This window comes from Cicer arietinum, chromosome 2 (assembly GCF_000331145.2).
Source record: "Cicer arietinum cultivar CDC Frontier isolate Library 1 chromosome 2, Cicar.CDCFrontier_v2.0, whole genome shotgun sequence".
Lineage (NCBI taxonomy): Eukaryota > Viridiplantae > Streptophyta > Magnoliopsida > Fabales > Fabaceae > Cicer > Cicer arietinum.
Window position 1 is genome coordinate 50,457,336 of NC_021161.2, and position 14,602 is coordinate 50,471,937.

General features: G+C 31.4%; 1 protein-coding gene and 1 pseudogene across 3 annotated transcripts; both read right to left on the reverse strand.

Annotated features, from left to right (window-relative positions):
* Positions 1-1,504: 1,504 nt before the first annotated feature.
* LOC101513660 (serine/threonine-protein kinase 12) lies at positions 1,505-8,220 on the reverse strand. Of its 3 annotated transcripts, none has more exons than XM_027332020.2 (12): positions 7,664-8,203; positions 7,468-7,542; positions 6,423-6,518; positions 6,176-6,261; positions 5,969-6,089; positions 5,067-5,146; positions 4,841-4,903; positions 4,565-4,683; positions 4,156-4,244; positions 3,245-3,366; positions 3,000-3,111; positions 1,505-1,895 (listed from the first exon to the last, which is right to left on the reverse strand). In XM_027332020.2, exons 1-12 carry the CDS (start codon positions 7,979-7,981, stop codon positions 1,800-1,802), a joined length of 1,377 nt encoding a protein of 458 aa, XP_027187821.1. In that variant the 5' UTR covers positions 7,982-8,203; the 3' UTR covers positions 1,505-1,799. The 3 variants fall into 3 exon arrangements, 2 of the variants coding, with proteins under 2 accessions (XP_027187821.1, XP_004491350.1); XM_004491293.4 differs by having other exon boundaries at positions 4,156-4,241; positions 7,664-8,188; XR_012162003.1 differs by lacking the exon at positions 3,245-3,366 and having other exon boundaries at positions 1,877-1,895; positions 4,156-4,241; positions 7,664-8,220.
* Positions 8,221-11,206: 2,986 nt separating this feature from the next.
* On the reverse strand, positions 11,207-13,218 carry LOC101513989 (uncharacterized; annotated as a pseudogene).
* Positions 13,219-14,602: the final 1,384 nt, after the last annotated feature.

A 14,602-nucleotide genomic window follows, 5' to 3' on the forward strand; every position in this document is an offset into this window, starting at 1 on the left:
TGAGAAAAATCTAAATACTACATGGATAAGAGATAAAGTTGTGTAATAATTTACAAAGAGATGTCCCTCACCTTAGAAGTTAGTTTTGTAAGAAAAAGATATATCCAATATAAAACATAAGATGATATCGTAGCCTACTCGATTGGGCCACCCACTATTTATATACACAAATCAAATTCAATAGTGTTGAATATAAGTCCCACATAGATAAGAGATAAAACTCTATAATAGTTTATAAAGAGTGACATCTCTTGCTTTACAAGCTGGTTTTATAAAGACAAGTTAGATAAAATATAAAACTTTAAAAATGTTCAATTTTAGGATACACATTAGAGTTTTTTATTTTTTTTTACATAAGAAGGTTCAAAGTATAATAGCTACACATGAAAGGCATATGACAAAAAAAAGTTCAAGGCATATCAAAGGAGTAAAATCAAAGGAGTAATACAACGCGGAACTTATTAAAAGGCTTTTGAGACTAACTAGAACGGGATTACTATTACAAGAGTATGAGCTACACATTTCGTTTGAGCATTACACTAAGGTTTGGGCTAGAAAGATGAAAACCATATACTCAATACTAATTAACAATGAAAGCTTTTTTTTTAACCCACAAGTCATCTCGCCAAATTTTATTCTAATTAGCTAGTCTAAATATGTATTTTACACGTTTAGATTAATCAATTTAAAAATATATTTATATATTAAAAAATATTAGAAAGCTAAATCTAAAAATATATTTATATATTCAAAAATATTAGAAAGCTAAAGAAGAAACATTCATTAATAATAACACCTACCTTTGTAGTGTCTTCCCTTGAATGGACACTTGTTGGTAGTAATACATAATTAATAGCGGTAAAAATAACTTATAGTTAGTTATGAGATAAAAACCGATTTTTTTTTATTTAAAAAAGGACTAGTCAATTAATAAGAAGTTAGCAGGTATTAATAAGTTACCATTGATAATTTATGGTTGAAAAATTATGTGCTAGAAATGTAAAGCTTTTAATAAAAATAACAATTGAACTAATTAGGAAACAAAAACAAAACAATAGTCCTTTGTATTTTTAGTATGTGCTTTCCTTTTCATTATCCTAATTAGACATAAAAAGGTGTGAACTAATTAGACATCAAAATAATTTACTTTCAGTTTTTTTATTTAAATTTATGTTATTTTAAATTGTTAAAAAAGAAATTGAAGAATCAGTCGAGATAGAGAAAAGATAGAACACAGACTAGAAATAATGCATTTAAAGAAGAAAAAAAATGAAAACAGTATTGACATTTTTAAAGTATCTAAATATGCTAGATATGTCTTCGAAAGTTGTAAGAGAAAATAGTGAACAAAATTTTAGATCTATATTTTCTTTAACGTTTATTAGTTGAGATGAGAACATGAAAACAAGAATCATGAGAAGTAAATGGACCCTAAATAAAACAGTAATTTGCATTTTGAGGGTGCGTTCCTTCTCATCCTAATAAATCTAGAACTCTATACAAGGAATATCAAATATATGCACAATATTTATAAATAATTAGATTATAAATCTAAAAGTTCTACCCACAAAAATCAGAAATCTAAAAGAGTAAAACTAGGGTAAAAAATAACTTCCAGAAAAAAAATTGAAGAGATCATAATCCCTTATTAAAAGACTTATCTAAGCACAACCGTACGCTATTATTCACATAAAGCTACACATGAACGCATGTAAATGAAAAAACCACAATCAGGTGTATAATTTTTTCCTTCTTGAAACTACAAAATTGATGTTGACGTTGCTTCGTGTGGCAACTGTTTATCTAACAGTTGAGCGAGATGATCGACTACCAGGACTTGTAGGATACCTCTTAAACAAGGCCTCTAGATTCCGGATGCATGCAGGAGTCAGAGCCTGTATATTTTACAAGGAAATACCTCATCATTAAAATCAATTAAAAAAAACGACTCAATGTAAAATCCCCTCATGAATGCATGCAGGAATCTGTTAGGTACCAAACCAGAAAAACTAAACCAACATTACATTGGTCCCAAAAATGTAGGTGGGGAGGGAAGACCTTGCTAAAGGTAGCTAGACTGATTCCCTGATGAAGATTAGTGATCGGCAAAAACCAATGGATACTTCGCACCAATTACATTACATGGTTATAAATAAAAAAACAGAAAGACAAATATGTATTGAATTGGACTGGTAAACAGGAAAAATAACAATGAAATGGTGTAGTCAATCCCCATATAGGTGATGATGGAAATTAAGAAGAAAAAGGAAATGAAAACCCCTGCCATGAAGGAACCAATTTCCTTACTCAGACTAACCAAGCCTAAACCAATCAACACAATTACCACCTTTCATGCCACCTTCACCTTCCTTTCCTCTTAATGGGCCTATCAAAGTCGTCGTAAAATAAAGTGTGATTTTTCTTATAGGGGAGTATTTTTCAAAGTTTTTCTAGTATGTGACGTACAGCTCCTCATGCCCTGAAATAAGGAGGCTGGTTTTTTTGTGAAAACAAACTGTACTCAGTATTACAACAACTAAATCTCATTTCTGTTGAACTTTTTGTTTTATGATTTCTCTCTCTTTCTGTTTTGAGGATATATTATCCTCTTCCATGTACATTCACCATCTTTTTAGAAAAAAAAAGTATGCTCAATGAAAATGAACATAAAGGCAAAATTCATAAAATGTACATTTTGAATCTATAATCCGAGTCTCAAGTCTACACTCTTCTTTAAGGGGATAATAATGGTGAATACAGTGTTATGAACCACATAATTACATAATTGCCAATTAAATTGGCACCAACCCCCCTCTTGACAAGGCCAACTATACTGGACACTTAAGCCATGGAGGAAATAACCAATGATATGATAAAAGTTGCAAAACCTAAAATACCATACATTCTAGTAATAGTTAGTATTAAAAAATTCTGAATAGATTAAAACTATACTGCGACTGCTAGATCCAACAATTGATGAAAAAATAAGTTTTCCATACCTTCCAGTGCCTCTTTTGAGCAAGATGGTGGGTGATCTTATCCAACCTCTCAATTATTTGCCTAAATGCTGGTCTTCTGTATGGTTCTCCATCCCAACATTCCTCAATTAACCTATGAAAAAAAAAATTCAGTCATACTCATTAATGTTGAAAAATTATACTTTTAATCAATCTCATACATGCATGTTTTAAAACTCAACATTCAATCAAAGCTGCTACCAATAAAACATATTTAAAATACTTACTCTTTTAATCCATAAGCATAAAGCTTAGGTGAAGCCTTAAATGGTGGACGCATATTTTCCACGTATGCTTTAGGAACTTCATTTTCTGGCTTTCTATAAAATGGTGGACAACCTTCAATCATCTAGAGTAAATGAATTTTCCAGTCAATTTTTTTCCGGCCATCTTTATGAATAACAAACCCAGTGATGGTTGTCAACCCATATATTCTAGTCTACATATCTACATCTACATTAAACATGGGCTGGCAATCTTCCACAAATAAATTATCATATCACAAACAGTATCAGTAAAAAAGTCAACATGAACACCGTCTTTACCTCAAAAAAATTTAAAAAGAACCAAGCAAACAATTGATACAGCACTAAACTCTAGCATGGTATCTTACTAAAATGATCATGATATATAAATACATATATTTATATTTTCATCGTTGAATCTATGGGAAGCTTGAAATCTCTAGGACCCTACCTCTTGTCCAATGATCAACCTAAATATGGAATTAAAATTACACAGATCTTTAGGATGATCTACTGGGAGGGCATAAGTCAAGAATGCTCAAGCTCTCCATAGACTCTACATATATTTTTAATAAGTGAAACAAGTCCTACGTATAAAAGAAGTCATCAAACATCTTGAATTTAGTATGCGGTGACATATTGAAGGGATATTGTCAAAATATGTTTCTGTTTAATATCCCTCAAGTATAGGGATTCAGTTGAATAAGAGTACTAATAGGGATTTAGTTATATATGAGTACTAATAGGATTTGGTTGTTTAGTAATCTAGTATGTATATATCGGATGTATTGCCAACATATTTTCAATTCAATAAATATAATTTTACTCTAATTCTTGAGAGATATGAATGCAAAAATATGCATGCACATGATGTGAGCATTATAGATTTTTACCTCTTGTAATATCAGAGCAAAGGAAAACACATCTGCTTTGGTATCATATTCCTCATTTCTGTAGACTTCTGGTGCAACATACCGCCCTGCTATGCATTTGAACTAATTCATCAATAAAAGCTACACAAAACAGACCTAAGTACAGACAATAGAATCAAAATGAAGCCAATTATAGGTATAATAACAAGATTTGGAGTTAATCAAAATAAGAAAAATTGAGGCCTGCTGACGAACTTTGTCTTATTTAGATACAGCGTAAAAACATTTCTTTTCTTTTATCTTCTGTAGAGTATGCAATAATCTCACAGATCACAGATCTTGTGGAATAATGGTTTGCAATATTACTTTTTGGCAGAATGACATGAGCAACTATGAATGTTACAAGACTTCACAAAGCAAGAAAACATACATGATGAATCCTGGCATGTCACTGGTTTGTCTTCTTTGACTGTTTTAGTGACTTTGAGCAACTTGCTAACTCCAAAGTCTGCAACTTTCAGATGCCCAGAATCATCCCGGAGAACATTTCTGTTATCTTACTCAATTACAATGGAGAAACTTTAAACAGTTTCAATCATTCAAAATTGGACGAATAATGCATGCTGCTAATAATAATCCATCATATTTTGTATGCATAGAAGAATATTTAAACCAATTAGATGGGGCAGGAGAGCAAAAAACATACGAAGGTTCAAGATCTCGGTGTATAATGGCTTCAGGTTTATGTTCATGCAAATAGTTCATTCCCCTGCAAAATATACATTAAAATATTGCATATATAACAGATATTAATTTCAATTTGCATGTCTATATAAAAAGGATAATGTTTATTTCGTAATGAACTCTTCAGAAACAAAATAACTAGGAACTTGTTTCTTCCCAAATTTGTATTAGGATAGCTCCTGACTGACCTAGCAATATCAAGTGCAAACTTCACAGCTATTATTGGTTTTAATGCACCTTTCCGCTTCAAGTAGGCACGAAGATCCCCCTTAAAAATGTAATAATCCATTTCAAAATGTTCAAAATTACATTTATCAAAGATAGAGTGCAGCTATCCACATAACACACACAAGTAGAAACATTTTCCAAATTACTGGAGCAGCAAGTGCCACTTGTGAAAAACAAATGGAATAAATATAATTTTGAAAGTATTTCAGATAGATGATAAATGGTGGAAAAATAGGGGACATGCATATATAAAGAAATAGTACACATTCAACACATGTATCCATATTTAATTACGTATCCAGTATCCATACATACACATATCTTATTTGTGGTCTTCATAACATATAATGCACTTACCGTTATTTTCACCACAAAATAGTTATGAAGTGCAAAACTCCCATATTTATCTATGTCTAGTCCAATTTTGGGCAGAGATTTAAAGAAAACTACTAGGCAACAAGCTCCTATCATCAATACTTAAATTCCTCGAGAGCAGATATGTTAGACTTCTAGACAGATCAGGGCCACCAATGATTGACCCATGCACATAACTACAGCATCTCAACGATTATTGCAAGTCCAAGTATAACTTTTTATGATTTTTAGATTTTAATTATACATGATCTCCTACCCAATGCTGGATTTCCGGTAGTCTTATTGAAATAGCAGCTGTCACTATATCTTTAAAGATTATCTGCAGGCAGTAATGAATTCTGACCACATTTTATTCTGGAGACAGCACTCCACTCACCAGTATCAACTATATTCAACCGCCTAACATGATTTGTTTATCAACAACATGAGCAAATATAAAAAATATCATCAAAATCTTCATTATACCAATTGTTGCACCAATACTAACCTGGGGTAGATATTCTGTGACAATCATCATTGGAGTGCATTGTGTCACAGCACCCAAAAATTGGACAACATTTGGATGCCTTACTTTCTGAAGTAATGTAAGCTCATCATGAAATGCTTTTCTGGGAGACACAGGAATACAAATTATTAATTGAATAATCCAATTAATATGGATAAAACGACAGATTGTATAACTAGACCAACCCACACTTTATTGTCATCTGTGAACACTTCCTCCCCAAGAGTTTTAACAGCTACTTGAATTCCACGCCATAATGCTCTCCGGAATGTTCCCTAAAATATCCAAAATAAAAAATGCAATGCAAAATGAGCAAGGTTGAAAGGCAAACATACAGTGACTCGCAATAATATGTTAGGAGGTAGGAAAAAAACAAGAAATCAAGTAACGAAACAATAATCGACTATACTGTTAGAAAGGGAACTTGAAATATTACCTTTGTTATGCAAACACTATTTGTAAAATCAAGTTCAGAAGGATCAATCTCATATTCTGGGACTTCGCGGGCATTCTCGACATGCATCGGAGCCACCTACAAACAGTGAGGGAAGAGATGGAAATGTGATGTCACAGCTTACAATTGTCATCCAAAAGTTCAAGTTGTTATGACCCTCACTCAAAAGGGATCTTGCATGGGCAATGGATAGCAATCACCAACACTGTACTGAAATTCAACTTTTTTTGGAAAAATAGGAAAACCTAGGATGAATTGTATTAGCTTATAGCTCATTAAACCTAGGATGTTGGACTTTGAAAATCCAAGTTATTGCAAGATTATTATTTTAAGAAAAGTGTAACAACACATCATTTCCAACACACTCTCTCATTAGTTGAAATACAAAATAGTCCTACTATTTTGAAAATGTCTCCCACTAAAACATGTGTGTCCAATGTAAATTTGGTGAGGCTACTATGAATTTAAGAGTGTGTATTGAAAATAGTGCTTTAGAGAGTTTGATGATAGCATTTCTTAGTTTAATACTTTATATGTCTCACTGGGTGTCATATGTGCTCATTGTACACATATTAAAAAATGACAATACATAAAAGAAAGAAAATAACCAAATTATCCCCTTATTAACAATTAGTGTGTCTTCCACTATCTTTAATGTAAAGTGAAATATAATGCTTTGAAAATAATGATTAATTACACTGGAAACTGAAAACGTCAATCATTCATTTTGAGACAAATTTTGTGCTAAAGTGACACTGAGAGACGGATGAAATATTACTTTCATTTTCCATTGCTCAAGCTCTTAAAATTGACTACTCTAAGTGAATCTTTGGGGTGAAGTTGAGTTTGGTAAAATCAGAACCTAAACTTTGGAACTGCAACAAAACAAAATCATCCTAATGTCGTGATTTTGTCAAACTCGACATGATTCATGCATTCAAAAGCTCAAAAGCATAAGCTTATAGATGAAATCCGTTCTACGTATTACTATTTAACAAGAATAAGGAAATGAAATGAAGAAACAAACCGGGGGTTTGGCACCGTGTTGCTCCAAAAGTTTGACAACATCATGATTTTTGTAGTACAATGCATCTCCAAGAGGCTGTTCAATAAACAAACAAACCAGTAATTCAATTAGCATCACTAATACGAAACAGTGACAGTGATACCAAAAAGTAACGAGAGAATAAAAATTAACAATGAAGCAAGGATTGAAGTATTACGGTGCTGCACCATCGATCTTGAGGATCAACTTCAGCACCTCTTTGGAGCAACAATTGGACGACGTCTGTTCGGCCTTGACAGGCGGCGATGTGGAGAGCGGTGCGGCCGTCAATGTCTCTGAAATTGACGTCACTACCTCCGTCTAAAAGCTCGTTGATTCCTTCTAAGTCCCCTTCGTTTGCCAAATACATCAATCGAACCGGAGGATCCACCGCCTCAGATGCCGACTCGTCGACGGTAGAGGAATCTTCGCGATCAGGTGCCAGCGAGGATTGTCTGCCTAGTGAGAATCGAGACTGAAGCTTCTTGGTTTCCATCGGAAACGCAGAGAGAGAGACCTAATTGCAGTGCCGTTTGTTTGTATGGAATTTTCAACTCTATAATTTGGTTCTTGAACTGATATATTGAGTGTAAATTGCGTATTATTATTATAATTAAGTTTAATTAAATATGATCCACTCTTGCAATAAAATTCGGTTGGTTAATCTCAAAATAACTGTCCTAGATCATTTTACTATCACTAAGAAAATATATAGGTAAAAGAATGAGAATCACCATTTTCATCAACACATACAACAAGAATTTAACTCCAATAATTTAATTTAATAATAAATAAATAAATAAAAACAGATTTTTAATTCAAAAGTTTAAAGGGAGTAAAAGAAAGATAAATATAAATAATTTGTAAGTGTAGTTTTACCTCACTATCTCACCTAACTTAGATGGGACTACAGCAATAATTAAGTATTGAATAATAATTTACTTTGATAAAATATAGAAAGAAAACAACAAGAGAATATTTATTTATTATTCTATTGAACCAACCAACAACATGAGATAAGAATTCTGAGAATAAAAAGATAAAGGAGAATGCTACGTAAGTAGAGAAGAATTGAATTATTTGTTTGTCGGTTTGTGTTAGATCCTTACTCTTCTTTGTCGTCGAGTACAATATCCTTTTTGGACTCTCCAATAGTACAAAATCTATCCACATAAAGGGGACCAATATTTTTCCATATTTGTTGTGGTCGTGGATGTTATCATTCATGAAAATCAGAAAATATCAGATATTAGTTATTTTGCCTTAAATCATACATTGAAATATGAGTTGTTCAATTTTTATCAATCGGTGTGATGCCTTATGCAATAGGTTAGACTCATTTGAATTTTGTAAGATTTGATGCTGATTTATTATTTATTTTAACTGATTTTTAAGGTTTTATTTGAATATTTTTTAAATATGATAAAGTCTTAAAGTTTATATAAAAATCTAATTTATTAATTTTTTTAGAAAAGCTTACACCGCTCTAATGTTGAATGAGATAAAACTTTGTAAATAAATTAATATGATAATAAATTTAAGTTCTATTTTGATATATAACAAAATATTTTGAATCATCTAACGTTATATGACATTCTACTTAAATTCTATTCTAAAATAATATTTTTAATATATGTAAAAATTTGATCTACATCAAATTTATAATTTACCACTATACAAAATCTAATATTATAATAGTAGAAATAAAAAATTAATTATATTTAATTAAATATGTCAGTTTAGTAGACTCAAAAGATTTTTCAATAATATGTAGCTTATCTTTAACTTTTTTAGTTAAATAATTTTTTTTAAAAAAAATTGGATTTTATCTATTTTAATAAGTCTAGTCTTGACTTGCCTAGACTTAAGCCATATATATTTATCATCATCGTCTTGCTTCTTCTCACCCCTATCTTCAAGAACAACAAAAATGTACTTCCATTAACTACTCACCATAGATGCATTCTTATTATTGTCCAACTTAAAACTACACCGCTATAGTAAAAAAAAAAACTTTATAAATGTTATAGTAATATTTTCTATCTAAATAATCAATCAACTTTTATAACAAGTACAACTACCATGTGGTTGGTATGGTTAAGGATTCAAACACCTCAAACAACAGAGAGTGTGTCATGAGTTTTTTTTTACACACAAGAAAATAAAACAATTTCTAAAATTATTCTTTCAATAACTAAGTTTTCATAATTAACATGCAATCAGAAATGCTAATTAGAGGTTGGCATTTCATACAACAATAGAAAATAGCCAGAAATGAACCTCAAAATTGGATCCTCACACTGCGATTCAGAAGTATCAAACATTGGTTGGTATATTTCATACAACTATTGGAATCTTCAAACTTGGCATATTTTCTCATTATACCAGACACTATGAAATGAGGTGAATATGATTTCAATGACTGAATTATCATTTACCACTTGACACTCCATTTAGCAAGAACAATTTAATTTGTTAAGCCATTAATGTAAGTACCATTCTCTACTCCAAGTTGTTTTATAGGAACATATAAAATTTTAGGAGAAAAAAGTTCATTCCTAGTCATGATGCATATACTCTCTTTCATACCATGTACATGAGAAAACCCAAACAACTAGTGCATGCTGAAGAATGAAGATACAAACAAAAATTAGTCAGATTCCAAAGAAACATTAGGCATAAAAAGTGTCAGAAATAATAGTAAGGCCCAAGAGATTCACAACTTTGTTTACTTCACTTTTACTTCTGAATTCTGTCAAAATGCTTGCCAGCATCAGATGCAAAAGCAAGGTTATTGAGTTGCACTTAAGAAATGGAAAGTAGTTGTTTCAGCACCAAAACTAGTAAGCTGAGAAATTGGTGATTGGGCCATTTGTGGCATGGAGTCAAATAAATGCCTACAAGACTTACGCCATTTAAGAGATGTAGAAGTGGTGAAGAGTAAAGAAAGTTGAAGGTGCAATAACAAAGCTAGAAATTCATTTCAACTTAAATGGAAGTATTGTGGTTTCAGTATTGGTGTATAATGACCAGCAACTTCACAATTTAAACATCATTAATATATCATAAGTGTTTAGTGCATCAACCAGTTACAAATATACATAATAGTAGTAAATCATTCTCAGTAGCACTAGAATGCAAAAATACTCAGAAATAAATTTTTGGGCATGCTTATAGCAATCTTTATAGGAAGAAATAACACACAATACTATCAGACTTAGACATTTACCAACTCATAATATAAGAAGTTGGTAAATCAATTCAACATCTCATCAAACACTTGCTATGCAGCCACATAACATAATAACAGAGGTTCAGTATAAATTATGCAAGTTAACAATCGATAAAATAAGAAACAATGTATTTATCAAATTCTCTCTGAATAGTTTGTGTTTCAAATTCCTCATTTTATTGAAGAGAAAAATACTCTATAAAGTTGTTGGAATTTTTAAAATTCATTGGACTAATTATCCAAACTGTATCTTAATCCAATCATTTTAAGCACTTCCTAGAAATACATCACTCCCTAAAATTACTCTATCCACTTTGAGACAAGATTGAATACTTATAAATGAGATCAATAAGGAATTTTGGCAATAGGAAAGTGAATCAAAGGAAATTTGACTAGTTAAAGTGTTAAACCAACTTAAAGAAGCATAAGGTGAACACTTCCTAAGTTACTGGTTTCTTTAAAGGAATATGAACATAATAACACCATAACTGATTATATGAATCATTACTATATATCATGAAAAATAATCATCTTCTCATCCATGGAATAAACAAAAACATCAAAAGAAATTGCATATTAAAACAACCTAAAAGAAAAATAAATAAATAAAAAACAACCCTGACATATAGAAAACCAATATTCCCTAAATTTCTAAGTTTAGATAGAAGTGACTTTTGTTTATTCCATCATGCTGTCCTTCTCAACTTCCTCCTCGCCTCATATTTCTCATCACTCAGATGAAGATCATCCATCGACTGCTCTACCGATTCCATCTCTGATAGCTGGTAGTAGTCTTCATTTTGGCTCAATGATATGTTGAACCTCCCATTAGGGTTATCTTCTAGATCTTTTAAGAACTGTTCATATTCAGAATTCTTCTTATCTTCCTCAACTCTATCGTTATCATCAATCTCCATGTCAAGTGATTTACGCTTACACGAGCGACGCTTCCCGCATCTCTTCTGACATTTCTCTTCATAACACTTCTTTATTAAAATCGCATCACCTCCTTTATACTCGTCCAATTCAATGTCATTATTACTACTATTAGCCCCGTACAAGTCATAACCAAGAGCATAGTCACCGGATTTTAAAAGATGGCCCAGATGAGTCCTGATATTAAATCTTGTGTCATTCTCTCCGTAATCTTTCATGCGAGCAACCTCAACATTAGCTAAACCATATTTTTTGCCACCAATAGTAACCTCATAATAAACCTCCTCGACATCGATCACAACATATTTCACTAACTGTTTGCTAGTGAGTAAAGACTTAAAGGGTGCCTTCCAATACTTATAAACATCTAAGAAGCAATGCCTCAAGGTAAATGGATCAAGCAAAGCAATGTTTTTGGCAACGTTAGTACAAATCACAAAAGGACCAAGATTTCCTAAACTCGAAGCAACATTACGAGGCAGATAAATCAAATCCTCACAACAAATGGGGATAATTTCAACAGAAAAAGTATCTATAATTGTAGTTGTTACTCTTTGTATCATGAGAAACAAGTTGCTTATCCTGACTAATCCTAACAGGAACTTGTCCCTTTACAAAATCCACAATTTTTATAGCATTACTTTGATTAGAGAAAAATAAGTCAATACCTTGATTCATCTGTTTGATTCTCACGGCATTTGCATTAACGCCATGTTTCAGAATGAGTTGTTCTAAATGAAAGAAAGTACGCATATGCGAAACCTGTTGCCTGAGTTGCACAACAGAAATCCATTGATCAGGGTTAGCCTGCACCCTAGTACAAGATTTACACATTTGATTAAGCCTAAAAAACTCAACATCATAAGACTGTTCAAGAATTGCTTTATTAAGAACCTCCTTCTGAACTTTAACCATTATTTTTACCCTATTGGAATTGGGTTCAGTGGGAATGGTTTGAGCAAAAACCAACCTCACTGTTTTAGATTTCATATTCTTTTCCAATTTTTTCAAACAAAATGATAGAAACTCCTTAGATTCTAATTGGAGTTTGATCCAAGTTGTAGGTGGCTGCAAATAGCTTTCACATTCAGGGCAATGCACAAGCTTTAACTTTCTGAGTAACCCTTGTGTGATATCTACTTTTGACCGCAAACATTTGACGCACATATTCGCTACGTTTGGTTGGATTGAAATCCCGCATTCGCAACATGGAATACTGTGGAATGTTTGATGAGGCGTGAACATACCAAAATCGTCTTTGATTGATATGCGTGATGAAATTGACATGGTGGTGATCAAAACAAAACAATATTCCCCTGTGTATTGAAGAAGAAGAAGAAGAAGAAAACGTGAGTATATAAAAGGAATATTGAAATAATCAGTGAATAAACAAATGTGTGATACTACGTGAGTATCATATGATCATAACCCTAACATCTGCGTATGAGAAGGATTGTTCCGCGGCCTCAACAATTTAGAGAAGAGATCAACTCGGAGGGCCCGACCCGGTTTAACCGGTCACAGGGATGGGAATAGACTAGTAGTAATAGACTAGTAGTCCGACAGAGGCGTATGGCCTACCTACGGTCTCACTGACCTATTTAATGAAAAGGTTAGGCTCAAGCTATTTTTAAAGCTTATATATATTAAATTATTTATTAATGTTATTTTTTATTAATATATTAATAATATTATTTCCTATTTTAAATTATATCAATTTAGACAATCACGCAATAGTCATTTCATATTCGGTAGTCATTCCATATTCGGTAGTCATTAATAAGTCGGTAGTCCTTCCATATTTGTTTGAGAGGTAATAATGTGCACGTTTGTTTCAGAAAAACAAAAAAAAAATCTATTCTTTGAAACTAAGAATTATGTTTTAGGGTTTAAAGGATGTTTGTTTAGAAAATTTATTTTTTGTTTAACATATATAGATATGTACATTGATATTGGTATCTTGAGAGCATGTGGTATGAGTAGAACATTTAAATGTTTTAATATGAATAAGGCTTTTAAATAGGCTTTCAGGCCAAGTCAGACTGAAAAAAAAAACCTATGATAGGCCGTATGCCTGAAATATTAATCGTAGGCTAGACTCAAGTCTTTCAAAGTCTGATCTGGCCTGACCTGACTTATTCTCACCCTTAACCGGTCATTATAAGCTGATTGATAAAAAAAATATTACAATATTTTTAATTTTTAATTTTATTGATCTTACGAATATTTTTTTTTTCTTTTCATAACTTGTTTATTTAATTAGGTTTTTAAGTTTATGATTGTTGATGGTTGTTGTTATTATTGTTGTGAAATGTTAAATAAGAAAAATTTGAAGGGCAAGCCAACAACTCGATGAGGGATGGAGCCAATTCATACATTCAATTCAATTATTTAAGTTGATTTACTCTACTTTATTTATTAACGAACTAATCATCTCACAAATCAAATGGGATAGGTTGTTCCGCTTTGATACTCATGGATTTTGACCAAAACAACTAAAGAAAGTAACATAGGTAGAATGAAAATCACATGCCAAATTAAAAAATATATAATAAAATATAAATAAAAAATATTTGAAAAGTGAAGTATGTATCTAACGGATTTGAAAAGTTAATACTCTTAAGAAACAATACTAGAAGTAAAAAAAAAATATTATTAAAAAATACCATATTTGAATTTTTAAACAGTTAAAATATAAGTTTTAAAATAAAAATTTTACATTTGAATCATTTAACATGTGTTATCGAGACCCATGTGAACTTTTTCTATATTTTATTACAATTTCAAAAATTAAAATGTCTATTTACTTATAAAATCGCATGTAACTTTTTTATAATATATAGGAAAAATTATATATATCTCTACTGAAAATCTTCTTAAATAACACTTAGACACTTTTTATTTTTAAAATGTATTTATTTTTGTATTTATTAAAAAAATTGTGCATAG